The sequence below is a fragment of the Penaeus chinensis genome, chromosome 3 (genome assembly GCF_019202785.1).
Source record: "Penaeus chinensis breed Huanghai No. 1 chromosome 3, ASM1920278v2, whole genome shotgun sequence".
In the NCBI taxonomy this organism is placed as follows: domain Eukaryota; kingdom Metazoa; phylum Arthropoda; class Malacostraca; order Decapoda; family Penaeidae; genus Penaeus; species Penaeus chinensis.
The window spans coordinates 12,408,055-12,426,582 of NC_061821.1; the positions used below are offsets into that span (position 1 = coordinate 12,408,055).

At 43.0% G+C, this 18,528-nt stretch overlaps 1 protein-coding gene across 1 annotated transcript; it reads left to right on the top strand.

Moving 5' to 3' along the window:
• The first annotated feature begins 4,902 nt into the window (after positions 1-4,902).
• Positions 4,903-18,149, top strand: LOC125044221. The gene is made up of 2 exons (XM_047640746.1): positions 4,903-4,994; positions 17,368-18,149. Exons 1-2 carry the CDS (start codon positions 4,918-4,920, stop codon positions 18,038-18,040), a joined length of 750 nt encoding a protein of 249 aa, XP_047496702.1. The 5' UTR covers positions 4,903-4,917; the 3' UTR covers positions 18,041-18,149.
• Positions 18,150-18,528: the final 379 nt, after the last annotated feature.

Below are 18,528 nucleotides of genomic sequence, written 5' to 3' on the forward strand. Positions count from 1 at the left end.
TATAGATATAGATATTTATATCTATATATGTATATATTGCAAATATATATACGCTTGTAGCCTATACATACATAACCACATATATAAATATATGTGTATGTGTGTTTACATATATGGATATATATATGTACATATATACATATATACACACAAACACATACATATATGTGTGTGTACATGTGCGTGTGTGTGTGTACCTGTAAATATATGTAAATATGTGTATCCAGACTGTATATATACATACATATATATGTCTGTGTGTGTGAGTATATTTTGTTATATTCAAGGACATGAGTAATTCTGATAGCAATCGTGTTATCATTAGCATGAATTTCATCCTGGTGATAATACATATTATGGTTATGATTACCATGATTAAATATACTTGCAATAATGGCAATGGTAATCTAAAAGAATTTGAAGTATAATGCAAAATAATAAATATCGAGTGATAGGGCAGTCATAATACTTATCTCGAGTATAATCATGTATATATATACATACATATATATACATGTAAAGGACGTTAATGGTGGTATCAATAACATCGCCGATACTATTACTAGGTATGATATTGATAATAGTAATAATATTAAATAACAAAATCCTACCCACAATACATTATATCTGATTGGATAATGTAATGAAGTAAGAAAACTATACTAATTTTAACAATGGCAGAAAAAATAAACAACGACTGAGGGGAAAGTGTTCGCATTAATTACTATATAAACCCATTAGAATCGTATAGAATGTGCGAGAATTTTCTGGAATCTCTGAGAACGTTCTCGTTTTCTCTAGTGCTTTCGCGTGGCGTCTGGGAACGTTTTCTGTGGATATAAACGCGCGAGAAGCGAGGGTGAACTCAGAGACAGTTCAACTGCCAGTGCGAAAAGTTAAACAAAGTTAGGTTTTCCGACCTCAGAAAGAGATACCACAGCGGATACTTGAATTCAAGAAAGCTACTTTGGATCGGACATTTGAATATCTGATAACATAAAATAGCGCAAAGATGCTCCGTGTCCTTGGTCTACATCCAACACAGAGGGATATTACGGACTCGTTCCTCGCCAGGCATGACGACTGTATGGGTGAATTGGATTCCGTGATGGACGACTGGGACGACAGGAGGTGGACGATGAGGCCTCGTCTCTGCCTCGCACGTCAACAAAGGTCGTGTCCCTACATCACACCCGCCTGGAGGTCAATGAGGCAGTTCCACCCACTTCTCGACGACGCTCCCTTGCTGTTTGTTCGTTCAGGCGACGACAATCGGTCTGCCAAGAAGAAGAATATCAGAAGAAATAACTTCGAAAAACAAAATATCACACGGAATGACAAGAAATGTCACAATGGGAGCATGAAGGAGCAACAGCATAGTGTAGACACCAAAGACTGTAGAGAGAGCAGCAATGACAAGAAGAGCTTAGAGAAGGTGTGGCGGTATAGCGTAGACGTGGGCGGGTGTGACGAAGTGCGGGCGTTCACGGAAGGTGGGATGTTGGTTGTGGAGGGTCGTGGGCGTGACAATGATTCGTCAGTGATGATTCGTCACGTGACAACACTTCCTCGACACGTCAAAGCCGAGACGTTGACGGCGACGCAGAAAGACGGACGACTAGAGTTGAGCCACAAAAGCGACGCAGCCCCTTCTTCAGTTGTGAAGATCCCCATCACCGAAGTTGAAGAGAAAAAGACGCTGGAAGCCAAAGAAGTCTCCAACGATCAACAACAACAGGAATCAAACGCTACGCAGACAGAGGATTCAAGCAAATAATTAAATCAAGAAAAGTGTCGATATATCTCTTATGGAATTTATCATAGTACAAATGTATACTTTAAGTACTGCCCATTGTATCATGCCAATATGTCATGTTGGCGTATCCTATTCTTGTTCTAAATAAATCTGTTAAATAAATGCGAGTACTTTTATTGATCATTTCTTCAAAAAGAAAAAACAAATTCTTGCCAACCAAACAGACCCTGGAATATTAATATCCATATAAATTACTGAATATTCCAGGGTAAATGAAAATAAGCAGTTATAATGATTAGAGGTTTCTGATATTGTTGAATAAGTTTTTTTTTTTTTTTTTTTTTTTTTTTTTTAATATACTGAAGAGTGATATCAAAAGCACATAACCCATATAATTTCTGATGAGAAAACCTCGATGGAGATATAGATAAAGATAATTGTCTTGAAAATACGCAAAATATGCAGATGAATTAGTTCTTGAAATTAAACGATTAATGTTCTCATATGAAGCCTATTCGAAATGAACGCTACATTTGAGAAATGAATATCAAATGTATATTCATCAGACCGCGAGACTTCTAATGAATTTATATAATTCAACTGTGATGACATACAATAATCTGGTTTATTTTTACATGTCAAAACACTAGAAGTATTCATAATGCTGAGAATATTACTCATAATCTGCATTTAAACACGCACATCCATACAAAGCATGTGTTCGTTACTGTGATGTTAATGACATTTGGATAGTATATACACCATGTGATTATATGTACGTACATATATATGTATTTCTTTACATATATGTGTATATCACCTATGGATCAGAAACATGGACTACAACCAAATTACTGGAGAGGAAACTAATAAGTACCCAGAAAGGGATGGAGAGGTTGATGCTGGGAATTAGTCTAAGAGATCAGATGAGGGCGACGTGGATCAGGGAATAGACAAAAGTGGAAGATATACTTGGGAGCATCAAAAAGAAAAAAATGGCGATGGGCAGGTCATATATGTCGGAGACAACAGATGGACAAAGGAAGCAATAGACTGGATTATAGATAATATAAAGAGGCTAGGAGCCAGACCTATGACAAGATGGCGCGACGAAATAACGAAATTTGGGGGCCAAGACTGGATGCAAAATACGCAAGACAGACAAAGATAGAAAAGATTGGGAGAGGCCTACGTCCTGCAGTGGATTGACCCAGGGTGATGATGATGATGATGATATATATATATAAGCATATATATATTACATAAATACACACGCATTATTATTGCTATTCCTTATAATACATACCCATATTCATTCCAAATAACCTATACATATTTTGATAAGAAAACTAAGATGAAGCCTTAGCTAGGCAAAGAAAGAAATGCCTGTAATGAAAATGCACCATAATGCCGTTGAAGTAATACTTGATATCTAACATTGCTAAAGACAAAATTCACAATCGTACCGCTGAAATGTAGTGACATGAGTATGTCGGGATGGGGATATTGAAGACATACATACATGATATATGCATATACGTCTAAACATTATTATTATTCAAGAAGTTAATATTACCATGGTTATGGATTTATTCGCTGGATAAGACAACCCTCTCCAGCCCTGCTGTTTGGAGAAAAAAGGTAAGACGTCTCATAAACATTTCTAGGACACTTTTCTAAAACACCTTAGTCACAAGTCAGTCATAACACAGAGAATCACTATAATCTCTACGTTAAAGAGACTAGCCAGTAGGAAATAACTGGTGGCCTGTGGGAGTTATGGGAAATTATGTGCAACATGTTAGCCAAGCAATTTCATTTGATTACCTCTCAGTGGTAAAGGTTCACATTTCATATCCTTCGTAGAAGTTGACCCCTGGTTTTGGGGAGAGATTTTTATGGCTTCAAATGTCGAATATACGCCAGCATATATGGTATGTGTGTATGCATGTGCGTACATACATGCATGCATACATATTTTTATTTTTACAGGCATTCATTCCACTGCAGGACATAGGCCTCTTTCAATTCACTATTGAGAGGTTAAATGGCAGTGTCACCCTTGCCTGACAGATATATATATATATACATATATATATATATATATATACATACATATACACGTTATATACCGACACAAATGTGTAAATACACGTATACTGTCTATCTGCCTCATTTCTTCCTTTCTTCATTTTCTCTGTATACATATACATACATATAAATACATATATGCATATTGTGTCTGTACACAGTTTATGTATGTATATATACATTATATATATATGTATGTATATGTATAAACACATATGTACAGTACATTCATATGTATATATATCGCTATGTATATATGTATACATAAGCGCAGTGAACTATACATTTGTACATAAACAGATAGATGTATTTATATATATATACACACATGCGTATGTAATTGTGTATATATACATATACATACACACGAACACACACACACACACATACATATGTGTAAAGAGAAAGCGACACAGGTATTAACACACACGCATACAAGCATTTGTATATAAGTATATAATATATATCCATGTATATGTATATTTGTACATGTATGTATGTACACACACACACACATATATGTGTGTATGCAGATATATATGTATATACACATGATACATACATAATATATGTATATATATAAATATATATGTACATGTAATATATGTATATATGTATATATATATATATATATATATATATATATATATACACACACACACATCGAGTGATGAGGATAAGGCCAATCTTAACACTTTTTTCGAGTAAATTTATAAGAGAAAAGAGAGTGATCGAAGTTATCGAAGTAAGAAAATTATACTGATTTTAACAATTATAAAACAATATATATACATTGCATGCAGTAACTACTTTGTTAAACTCTTATCGGTTTTGTAGAGTGTGCGAGAACGTTCGTTTTCTCTAGTACTTTCGAGGGGCGTCTGGGAACGTTTTCTGTGGATATAAGCGCGCGAGAAGCGAGGGTGGACTCAGAGACAGTTCAACTGCCAGTGCGATAATTTAACCAAAGTTCAGTTTTCCGACCACCAGAAAGAGATACCACAACCTTAATTCAAGAAAGCTGTTTACGTCGAACATTTAAATATCTGATAACATAAAATATCACAAAGATGCTTCGTGTCCTTGATCTACATCCAACACAGAGGGATATTATGGACTCGTTCCTCGCCAGACATGACTCCATGGATGTAATAGATTCCGTGATGGACATGATGGACGACTGGGACGACAGGTGGACGACGAGGCCTCGCCTCTGCCTCGCACGTGGACAAAGGTCGTGTCCTTACATCACACCCGCCTGGGGATCACTCAGGCAGTTCCACCCAGTTCTCGACGACGTTCCCTTGCTGTTTGTTCGTTCAGGCGACGACCCTCTGTCTGTCAGGAAAAGTGAGGAAAATCCAGGAAAAACTCAGCTAAAAAAGCAAGGTGACACACAATATAACGAGAAATGTAGTAGTAACGGCAAGGAGGAGCAAGAGCAGAGTGTATACACCAAAGACTGCAGAGAATGCAGCAATGACAAGAAGAGCGTAGAGAAGGTGTGGCGGTACAGCGTAGACGTGGGCGGATGTAACGAAGTGCGGGCGTTCACGGAAGATGGGCTGTTGGTTGTTGAGGTCGTGGACGTGACAATGATTCGTCAGTGATGGTTCGTCACGTGACAACACTTCCTCCACACATCAAAGCCGAGACATTGACGGCGACGCAGAAAGACGGACGACTTGTGCTAAGCCACAAATGCGACGCAGTCCCTCCTTCGGTTGTAAACATCCCCATCACCAAAACTGAAGGCAAAGAAGTCTCCAACGATCAACAGGAAACAAACGCTACGCAAACAGAGGATTCAAGCAAAGAATGAGATTAAGAAAAAGTCGATGTAACTTTTATGAAAACATCACACAATCACTGTACAAATGTGTAGTTTTAGTATACCTACTGCATCATTCCAATTCATCATATTGATGTATCTCTTTCTAAACTTGAATAAAGTTAGTGAATAGACATATTTTTTTAAAGAACCCTTCCTGATGAAAACGTATTTTTTCATACCGATACTCACTTAACATACCCTTAACTAAACAAAACAAAAGAAATGATCTTGAAAATACATTAAAATGCAGATAAAGTACTTGATATCTAACGATCGATGCCATTATTTGATGCAGAAGACGAAATTACCAATACATAATTTCGATTAGTGTCATGCATACATACATATAGGCACATCTGAGCATTAGTATTATTCAAAATGTTACAATGATCATATTTATGGATTTGAACATATGCAAACACATACTTTGTATGTGCATGGATATAGGCTAAATGTAAGCAATTCAGTAATTAGGCTAACACACACACACACATATATATACAGTATATGCTGGCATAGAAGTCGACCCCTAAATTCTGATGTGCAGCCCTACTGTATGGAAAAAGACAATTTTTCTTTTAAAACACTTAGTCGCAAGTGATTTTTAACACAAAACAAACCAGACTAACCTAACCTAACCTATGAATTGCTAATGATTAATAATATAAATAATTTAGTTTTATTCCATTTGTTACAATGGATATTTTCGGTGTGTTACCAGCGAGTGCACAGCAAGTGTTAGGCATTTTCACTTGTTTACTCCTCGGTGCAATGGTTTATACTTTATATTCGTCGATCTAATCAATCCCTGGTGCCGGAGAGATTTTTGGGCTTCAAAAATGTGTATTTACGTAGCCTAAATACTGAATTGTTTGCCTTTAGATTCATCTGCGACTATTATAAACCGTTGGTTCAAAAACGTTGAATAGTAAGTTCACAAATCACAATCCTTAACCCAATGTCAGCGATTGGCAAGACTACAATGCCGTGTCCACTGGAATAAGTTTATCTATTGTCCTTGCATATAGATGGCTCTACAAGTGCTTAGCCGCCAAGGAGTCAGTTTTTAGTCTTATCTTTCTCATCTGTTTACCCTTTTCCTTCATTTTTTTAACGCTTCACTTCTATTATTTTATTGTATTTAATGTTATTAGTATTTTGATAACAATTTAACAATCATAATATAAATAAGAATAATAACAATATCAATATTAGTAGTATTGGAAAGAAAAAACGCATTTTCCCGCCAATTCATGGAATGGGGAATCAGGATAGGTCACAAGGGCCAACTGGTAGACTCCTTGCTGCTGAGCACACGTGGAGCCTTCTGTATATATCAGACCCGCTGACATTGGTTTAAGAGGCTACATTGGACGGCGAAACTGATATATGTATCTCGACATGTTAACGCATACAAAGAAAAAAAATCAAACTATCTATCTATATATATATATTCATGTAAAAGGACGATAATGGTGGTATCAATAACATTGCCGACGCTATTACTAAATATGATAATAGTAATAACAGTTGATCAAATCCTGACTACATTATATTATATCTGATTGGATAATCCAAAGAGGCTAGAAAACTATACCAATTTTTACAATGACAGCAAAAATAAACGGCGGCTGAGGGGAAAATCTCCGCATTAATTACTGTATAAAACCATAAAACCATGAGAACCGTATAGGATGTGTGAGAATATCCTGGAATCTCTGAGAACGATCTCGTTTTCTCTAGTGCTTTCGTGTGGCGTCTGGGAACGACTCACAATTCAGCTGCCAGTGCGATAAGTTACCAAGGATCGATTTTCCGACCACCAGAAAGAGATACAACAGCGGATACTTGAATTCAAGAAAGCTACTTTGCATCGAACCGTTAATAGCGCAAAAATGCTTCATGTATTTGATCTACATTCAACACAGAGGGATATTATGGACTCAGACATGACATGGATGTAATAGATTCCGTGATGGACATGATGGACGACTGGGACGACAGGAGGTGGACAATGAGGCCTCGTCGCTGCCTCGCTACGTCGACAGAGATCATGCCCCTACATTACACCTGGTTGGGCATCACTTCTCGACGACGCTCCTTTACTGATTATTCGTTCAGGCAATGACTCTCAATCTGCCAAAAAGAGTAAGAAAAGTCTCCAAAAACTTAACACCGAAAAACAAAAAATCATACAGAATGACAAGAAAAGTCATACTGGGACCATGCAGGAGAAAGAACAGAGTATAGAGACCACAGATAAAGAATGCAGCAATGACAAGAAGAGCTTAGAGAAGGTGTGGCGGTACAGCGTAGACGTGGGCGGATGTGACGAAGTGCGGGCGTTCACGGAAGATGGGCTGTTGGTCTGCTTCAGAGGGAAGGGGGAAACACTTTGAAAAGACACAGGTCCTTTCCTTCCTCACTGAGTTGAAACAACCTTTGGGTGGTTGCTTCAGAGGAATGTAAGGAACCGCCTGGCAAGAACGCAAAACCTCCCTTCCCTTACTGAGGTGAAACAGCCTTTGGATGGCTGTCTCAGAGGGAAGGAGGAATCCCTTTGAAAAGACACAAGTCCTTTCCTTCCCCACTGAGCTGAAACAACCTTTGGGTGTTTGCTTCAGGGGAACGAAAGGAAGTGCCTGACAAGAACGCAAAACCTCCCTTCCCTCACTGAGGTGAAACAGCCTTTGGGTGGCTGTTTTAGAGGGAAGGGGGAACTACTTTGAAAAGACACCGGTCCTTTCCTTCCTGAGGTGAAACAACCTTTGGGTGGTTGCTTCAGAGGGATGAAAGGAACTGCTTGGTAAAAGTGCAAGACTCCTCTTCCCTCACTGCGGTGAAGCAACCTTTGGGTGGCTGCCTCAGAGGGCTGAGCAAAAGGGCTCCAAACAATGATGTCTCGTAGGTGGAAGGGCATCGTCTCTGGTCTCTCCCCAGGGGTTTACACCTACCCACGCGTTTGCCGTGCGTGGCAGCCTTGTGCGCTGTGGAGACGGGAGTCCTGGAGGTTGAGCGATGCCGTGAACGAGTACGCCCTGTGGCTAGCAACACGCCTCTTTGGTCCTCTATTCCAGCAAGACAGGCGGCCTGATCCCGGCCCGGTCACGGTCAATCGGCTGGTCTCCCCCGGGAGGCTAGGGTCAAGCAGTCATGCCGCCATTGGCACTAACAATGGTCCGTGAGCGCCGTCACAATGGCTATTGGCTGCGTATATCCTCTCATCACTCCTGTTGCTGTTAGACACTGGTTCTGACACTTAGTTTCCTCTTGTTGGACTCCGTGGTGGGTGGGGGCGTGAGAGGATGAAGCACTTACCAATTTATGGAAAAAATAATCAAACACCCCCCACAGACTGACAAAAATGTTGACGAACCGCGCAAGGCCCAGACCACGGTAGTCACCATGATGGCATATGTGCCTTCCGGTGGCTAAAGAAAGCCCCATGCACAGGATGACACTGTCACCCCTGCTGCTAAGGTGGACAAGACCGAAGCCAATGGGTCTGTCCACCGAATAGTCAAAGATCTTGACTCGCGAGCTGGCCTCTCCAGGCCAACAGCTAAGCCAGGGAGGCCCCTGAGTTCACAGACGGCCTCCCCGATTGAGAGGGGGGAGCAGGTTGAACCAGCCGCATCAGCTGCTGCCTCCACAAACAAGCCCGAAAGCCGAAAGGGCGGGCCGAAGCGTCCGAGGCCGGAGACCGACTCTGATGAAGAGTCGGGACCCCCTAAACGCTTCGCCCAGTTCAAAGTGCCAGCTAAACCCGAAGGCTTCGACAATGCCTACCAATTGGTCAGGTCATTGGAGTTGCAACGGAAAATCCGGTTGTCGATCCGGGTCGCCCGAGATCAGGGCATGATCATAATGCTCAAAGATCAAGCTACCTTGAATTTCCTCCGGGAAACGAAGGAGCTAGCCGATGGGAGGAAAGTGAGTCTTTCCCCACTAAGTCCCGAGGAAAAGAGAACCAAGATGGTGCTACTTGGCTTCTCAGTCTCGTACGATGTGGAGCTGATCGCTTCACACCCACAGGTCGTGCAGGCTTCCCGAATGTCGAAGGGGAAGACCCCAACCAGGCAAGTCCTGGTGACCATGAAAGGTGCCCCAACCACTACCCTTGATCTGGGTAACTGGGGCACCTACAACCTTCGAACGTATGTGCCAGAACCACTTCGGTGTTTCAAGTGCCAGAAATACGGTCACCACCAGGCTAACTGTACAGCCAAGCCTAAATGTGGTGTCTGTAGCAAGGCACACAACACAGAGGTATGCCTCAAGGCATACAAAGAGGAAAAGAGGGACACAACAGCCAAATGTCCCAACTGTGCCAAGCAGCATCATGCCTGGAGCCTGACTTGCTCTGTCAGGAAAAAGGCGGCCCTCAGGCGACAAGAGGTTGCTCAAAACCGACCAGACTTTGTTCCTGCCCCACCGGGCACCCATGTCTGGGGAAGGAACAAAAGCGAAAAGGCCTCCTGACCTCCTAAGAGGAAGGAAGCCGCCCCCCAGCCGACACCGGATGTCTCCAACAAAAAGGAGTTTCCGACAATGCCAAAGGTGCAGAAAAAGAAACTAAAGAAAAAAGGTTCTAAGAGCACCACAAAAACCTCCCCAACAGATGATCATCTCTTTGACGAGGACGATATGACGCTCCTATTAACTGCTGTTGTCTCAGCAGTAGCAACAGCCCTGGGGAGGTCGAGTGAGGAGGCCGAGAAGGCAGTTTCGGTCGCCATGACGGCAATGACCCAGACTGTCGCAGCCCTGAAGGGAAGAAAGCTGGTTAGAGCAAAACCAGCCTCACCCTCACCCCAGGACGAGACTCCCCTCCCCACTCCAAACCAGGCCATGCCTTCACAGGCAGAGCCAAAACAGGCTGAATCTGTGCAGCCAGAGCCAGATCACGCTGACCTTGCCCAGGCAAGGCCAGCAAGGCCAGCCAAGAAAAAGCCTGAGAGAAAAGCCGAACCAACCAAAGTCAGAGCTACCAAAGGCTCTCCACCTCCCAGTGGACCCAAGGATAGCCTGACAACAGACGAGGAGCCCTCAACCAGCGAGGACCTCGCAATGGAGTTGTCAGACTCCGACGATGTCTCTGATGTAACTATCACTGAGTAACATCATGACACACCATCTAAGCATCCTACAGTGGAACATCAATACCTTCTCTGCAAAGAACGCTTTTCTCCGAGCAGTAGTGCGATCAAGGAACATTGACATTGTCATGCTCCAGGAGACATTAACAGTGGACACTGTTCGCTTCTCAGGGTACCATGCCTTCACACTGCCACGAACACCTAGCAAGAGAGGCTTGATCACCCTTGTGAGAGCAACAATCCCCTGCTCCGCAATAGCCGATGCATCGCACTGTGGAGACGATGTTGAATCCCTTGCCGTCGAGGTTCACCTGGCCGTTCAACTGTTCAACGTGTACAGCCGGCCACGCTGTAGAAACTTAGACATCAGCCAGGTCTGTGCTTCTGCTGCACACGACCGAGTGATCAAAGGGGGAGACTTCAATGCACACCACCCCATCCTGGCTCCCTGCCGGGCACCGGATGCGGCCGGCTATCACATAGCCGACGTGCTAGAGACATTCCCTGAGATCGCTCTCCTCAACACCCAAGAGCCAACGCATGTCAGAGGAGGGGTCCTAGACCTCACCCTGGCCACTGCGACTCTGGTGGGGAGGATTGGCTGGCGTGTAGATGAGACCGTCACAAGTGACCATTATGCCACTATAACTACCCTCATGGATGCTGGCCCAGCCGAAATCCTAAGAACGAATCCAAGATGGAAAACAGACAAGGCCAACTGGCAGGCGTTTCAAAACGCCTTGGCCCTCTGTCTGAGATGCAACGATCCCCCACAAAGCGAAAATGTGGAAGTGCTCGAAGCTAGCCTGCTAAACGCCATTAATGAAGCAGCCTCACAGACCATACCCAAAACTCAGCCTGGGTCCAGAAGTCACAAAGACGCCTGGTACTTCAATGACGAGATCAGGGAGGTCAACCACAGGGTGAACATGTGCCGAAAACTATTCCGAAGGCAAAGAACCCCTGACAACTTATCTCTCCTAAGGGAGGCTGTCAGGGATGCCAAGGAAACTGCCAACAGAGTCAGGCAGGAAAAGTGGCTGGAATGGTGTGAGTCCTTCGACCACCAACCCACCCTTTCAGAGCTGTGGCAACGGGTCAAGCGAGCTACCAGACGCTCAGCCCCGAGGTGCACCCATCACGACCCCCAAGCAGAGGCTAACAGACTGGCGCACGAGTTCTCTGCGAGAACGAGCAGCAACAGTCTGCCAGCCGAGCAGCAACAGTCTGCCAGCCGAGCTGAGAGCAAGACAAGAGCGTCTACAGCCAGACAGACATGCTCAGATCAGAGAAAGGGCAGCCGAACCCGATAACTCAGACGTTATCGTTTCTCTGAGGGAACTAAGGAAAGCCTATAAAACCAGTTCCAACACAGCCCCGGGCTCTGATGGGATCTCGTACCCCATTATCTCCCACCTAGGACTAGCATGTGAGCGTGCACTCTTGCAACTCATCAACAAGTCCTGGGAAACTTCCAGAGTTGGAAGAGGGCTACCATAGTTCCCGTCCCAAAACCAAAGGAGCCGGGGAAGTACCGCCCCATCTCTCTGCTCAGCTGCCTGGCCAAGACGGCTGAGAGGATGGTACTAAACCGGCTTCAATGGAAAACGGGACCCCCGCACGAACACCTCCACGGGTTCACAAGGGGCATGGGCACAGCACACAGCATAGCCACGCTCTTAAGCACAATCAGCAAGGGCCCAGCTGTGGTGGTATTCCTTGACCTGGAGAAGGCTTTTGAACTGGCAAGTCCGCTTGCCATTCAGGAAAGCCTGATCCAGAAGGGAATCAGAGGAAAGCTCTTGGCTTGGATAGGTGACTACTTCAGGAACAGGACTGCCAATGTCAAATTCCAGGGTCACCTATCGCAGCACATGCCGCTCGAAAATGGAACGCCACAGGGTGGGGTTCTCAGTCCAGCCCTATTCAACACTTTAATGTCCTGCATCCTCAACATAAACCTCTCAGTGGGGTGCCAGATCATCTCGTATGCAGACGATCTCGCTATCACCTCCACTGGACCACGCAGCCAGAATAAGCCCAACGTTGTCTGGACCTCGTGTCAGAGGAGTGTTGTAGGACAGGACTAAAGATCTCTGCAGCCAAATCCAAAGCCATGGCTCTGAGACAGAGAGTTCGAGGCACAAGACAAGATTAGAATGGGTTCAGGACTACCTATACCTTGGGGTAAGGATAGACCGGACCCTCTCCTTCAATAAGGAGGTCCAGTACCTGGTTGACCGAACCAAAGCAAGACTGTCCGTCATGAGAGCAATGACACGGAGACGCATAGGGGCCAGACACAAAGTACTAAGATCATTCTATGTACATGCTGTCTGGCCCATTGTGGACTATGCCTCAGTCGCTCTAATTGCTGCAAAGAAAAATCACACAGACAAATTAGAAACAGTCCAAAATAAAGCTGCCAGGATCATTCTGGGTGCCCCGAGGTGGACGAAGGTCCTCAACCTCCTGATGGAGGCAAACCTTCTCCCCCTGGACTCACGAATCGATCTAATGGCAACACAATTCCTGTCAAAGGTCATCCAGGCTCCCAGGAACACAAGCCTAAGACATAAATTAGTCAGATGCCTCGAACAAGACAATGAGCTCGTTGCAAACAACTCGTGGCTGTCTCATACAGCCAGGGTGTTGATACGCCATCAGCTCAAAGAACAGCTTCTTGCTAAGGGCATGGACTCCCCCCACCCCGACTTTGCCGAAGCCCCGCCGTGGGCACTGAGCCTGATAGAGTTCAACATAATGAGCCTGTCAATGAAAAAGAGCCTATACCCCATGCCTAGCCTAAAGGCAGAAGCCCACAGGGTCGTTGGAGCCATCACTCCTCCGGGTAGTAGAACATACTACACGGATGGATCGGTCGATCCCTTGAGCCACACTGCAGGCGCCGGCTTTGCAGCAAGGGATGCCACGCGATCCATGAGGGTAACAGACAACGCCTCCTCGCTACAAGCAGAGGCAGTTGCAATCATGGGAGCCCTAGGCCACGCGTCCCTAAGGGAAGGACACGTGGTCATACACACAGACTCCAGGGCAGCCATTGACTGTCTTCAGCACAGCTCACCCACAGACAACATCTACCTACTGACCACGATTCTCACAATGGCACAGAGAATTCTTGCTCAGGGTAGAAGAATTATCATCAACTGGGTCCCAAGCCACATCGGCATCAGAGGGAACGAGCTTGCTGACAGACTAGCCGTCGCTGGCAGGGGTATGCCCCCAAATCCCATGACGATAAAACCGAGCCGAAAATTACTTATGGAGAAGTGTGCCTTGGTCGGTCGTACCTTCCTACGGCAGCTCCATAGAGAGGAAACGAGAACCTCCCCCTCGGCCAGCTGGTACTCAGACGTCACAGGCTATGAACCACTGGCACTATCTGAAGTAAGCAACAGAGGTACCGAAGTCATTCTTCACAGAATGCGCCTAGGTTACCACTGTGCATGGCAGATTATCCCAACAATCGAACGCGATGAAAGGTGCTGCAAGCACTGCGGCGAGCCGAACGCCACACTAGTCCACTACCTAGAAAATTGTGACCATACACAATTCCTGAGACAGGGTCCGCCCACAACAGCCGCCGTGCTGGTAAAGAGGCTATGCGAAATGCTTACACCATAGCGGCAGGAGCGCCTGCTGGCAATCCCGCCGCCACGGTAAGCACCGAGTGTCAGACAACTCAATGAGACAGCCGTAAAAAAGCTGACACAGGCCGGGCCATATTTAGAAGGCCCGGGCGAAGCTAGAACTTCGCAAAACATACAGTCAGTCAGTGGGCTGTTGGTTGTTGAGGCTCGTGGGCGTAACAATGATTCGTCAGTGATGGTTCGTCACGTGATAACACTTCCTCCACACGTCAAAGACGAGACGTTGACGGCGACGCAGAAAGATGGACGACTTGTGTTGAGCCACAAAAGCGGCGCAGTCCCTCCTTCGGTTGTAAAGATCCCCATCACCAAAGCTGAAGAGAAAACGAAACTGGAAGGCAAAGAAGTCTCCAACGATCAACAACAACAGGAATCAAACACTAAGCAGACAGAGGATTCAAACAAAGAAAGAGATTAAGAAAACGATATAACTTTTGTAAAAATAAAAAACGAATCTTACATACCCATACTCATTTCATATAACCATTGTATATTCTGATAAGAAAACTAAATTGAAGTCTTAACTATGTACAGAAAGAAATACTCTTATTGAAAATGAATAAGAAATGGAGGTAAAGTAATACTCGATTTCTAACAATGTCATTTCTCTGAAGCTAAAGATAAAAATAACAATAAATCCTACCATTGAAATGTGGTGACATAAGTATGTCGTGACGAGGACATTGAGGACATACCTACCTACATTATATATATACTCAATGATATATTTAGAATGCATGTGCATGGCTATGTTATCATATCTATATCCGTATTTATATACAAATGCATATATTATATATGTAAATCTATATACATACACATACACACACATATATACACAGTGTTTTATATAGTAACTCTCAGTTACAAGAAATATTTGGAATTATGATAAACAGGTCTTAATTTGAGGAAGAGTTTAATTCACAGTTTATGGTGCGAATGATTAGTGCTCCACATGACGACCATCAATATCTCTACATAGCTTAAAGGGATAGGATGCTTCCTGAAACACAGCATTTGTGGTGTTATATTTTGAACTGCATTGTTAATGAGATTTTAAAGTTCAGTAACAACCGGCATAAAAAAATCTGAGGGTGTTAATCGGGGGAACGTGCTACCCGTAATCGTGGTCCGCTACGACCAATCCGGTCCTCTGAAATTTAATTCGTAACTCAGGAACTGCTATGTCTTTTGGTCCTTTTTTCATGAAAATATATTTCAAATTTGTTTCTAATATGTTCGCATGACATGCTTTTTATTCTCAGTGTTACTACAATCATTCGCTCGTCTGTGTTTATTTTCCTTAAATGGGTTTGAAAAAAAACCAAAAGTGATGTAAATCAGAGTGCCAGTGTCAAGCGTGGAATACCAGTGTGTCGACAACAATATTCCTGGCATTATATAAATGTAATGTAACCGTGATACATAAAGTGTCTTTGTGTAACATTGTGTATTTATAATTCCAATTATTTCTTGTAAAAGTGACTTTTGTGTGTATGTATATCATATATGTCGGCATAATAATTTAGGTTTCAGACTATATTCGTTGGATAAGACAACTCGCCCAAAAAAGCAACTACACCTCCCCAGCCCTATTGTTTAGGGGAAAAAAAACTACGGTGTCTCATAAACATTTTTGGACACTTTTCTCCTAAAACACCTTAGTCACAAGTCAGTTCTAACACAGAGTAAACCAAAGTAGCCTAACCATAACAAACGTAACCCACTCTTTGAGTTAAGTCACTGATATCACTATAATCTGTACGTTAAACAGACATGAGTATCTAGAAAATGACTGTAATGGGCTGTGAGCTACGGGGCATAGTGCGCAGAGTATTACCTGTCAGTGGTAAAGGTCCATATTTTATATTTTTCGTACCAGTTGACTCCTGGTTTTGGAGAGAGATTTTTTGGTTTCAAATGTCGATTTATACGCCGGCATATCCGGTATGTATGCATATATATATATATATATATATATATATATATATATATATATGTGTGTGTGTGTGTGTGTGTGTGTGTGTGTGTGTGTGTGTGTGTGTGTGTGTGTGCGTATATATGCATGTATATACCAATACATATGTGTAAATACATGTATTCTGTCTATTTGTCACGTTCCTTCCTTTCTTCATTATCTCTGTATATGTATCTATATACACACACATATATACACATATATGTATATATACATACATACATATACATACATATGTATATAAATATATATTTATTTTTATATGTATGTTTGTATGTACACACACATACACACATATATATATCGAGCGATAAAGGTAAATGTAATCATAACACTTCTCGAGTAAATTTGTAAGAGAGTGGTCGGTCTTCTGCTAAACTTATGATGGTGATACGAATAGCCTTACCGACGCTATTGCTAGGTATAATATTGATAAGAATAGTAATAACAGTTAAGAAGACCCTGTCCACATCACATTGTATGTGATTTTATATGCTATCGAGGTAAGAAAATTATACTGATTTTAACAATGACAGCAAAAATAAATAGCGACTGAAGAAAAATTGTGCGCATAATTACTATGCAACGCCATTAGAATTTAATAGAATGTGAAGGAATGTTCTGTAATCATTGAGAACATTCTCGTTTTCTCTAATGCTTTCGCGTGGCGTCTGGGAACGTTTTCTGTGGATATAAGGGCCCGTGAAGCGAGGGTGAACTCAGAGACAGTTCAGCTGCCAGTGCGATAAGTTAACCAAGTATCGCAATTCCGACCACCAGAAAGAAATACCACAGCAAATTCTAGAAAGCTGCTTTGCATCGAACATTTAGATATCTGATAATATAAAACAGCTCAAAGATGCTTCGTGTCCTGAGTCTACATCCAACACAGAGAATATTATGGACTCGTTCCTCGCCAGACCTGGCGGCTGCATGACTGCAATGGATTCCGTGATGGACATGATGGACGACTGGGACGACAGGAGGTGGACCATGAGGCCTCTTCACTGCCTCGCACGTCGACAGAGACCATGCCCCTACATTACACCTGGTTGGGCATCACTTCTCGACGACGCTCCTTTGCTGTTTGTTCGTTCAGGCGAGAACACTTGGTCTGATAAAAAGAGTGAGAAAAATAAGCTCGAAAAACAAAAAATCACACAGAATGATAAGAAAAGTCACACTAGGACCATGAAGGAGAAAGAACAGAGTGCAGAAACCACAGATAGAAGAGAATGCAGCAATGACAAGAAGAGCTTAGAGAAGGTGTGGCGGTACAGCGTAGACGTGGGCGGATGTGACGAAGTGCGGGCGTTCTCGGAAGATGGGCTGCTGGTTGTGGAGGGTCGTGGAGGTGACAGTGACTCGTCAGTGATGGTTCGTCACGTGACAACACTTCCTCCACACATCAAAGCCGAGACGTTGACAGCCACGCAGAAAGATGGACGACTTGTGGTAAGCCACAAAACCGACGCAATCCCTCCTTCAGTTGTGAAGATCCCCATCACTAAAACCGAAGAGAAAAAGACACTGGAAGGCAAAGAAGTCTCCGACGATCAACAGCAACAGGAATCAAACACTAAGCAGACAGAGGATTCAAACAACGACTGAGATTAAGAAGTGTCGATATATCTCTTATGGAATTTAAGTATTACCCATTGTATCATTCTAATTTGTCATGTTGGCATATCCTATCTTGTAAATAAAGCTGTTAAATGATTGTTACTAATTTTATTGATCATTTCTTAAAAAAGAAAAATGTCTTGCCTACCAAACAGACAACGGATATAAATGAATATCCAGGGTAAATGGCAATAAGCAGTTGTAATGGTTAAGGCTTACTGATATTGATGAAGAAACTTTATTTATGTCCTCTTGAAGAGTAATATTGACAACACATAACCCCTATCATTTCTGATGAGAAAACCTCGATGGAGACTTAAATGGATAGAGAAAGAAATAATCTTGAAAATACGTGAGATATGCAGATGAATCAGTTGTTGATATCTAACGATGAATGTCCTCATTTGAAGACTATTCGAAAGGAAAGTTACATTTGAGAAATGAATATCAAATAAAGTCCATTCAGCAGTCCGCGA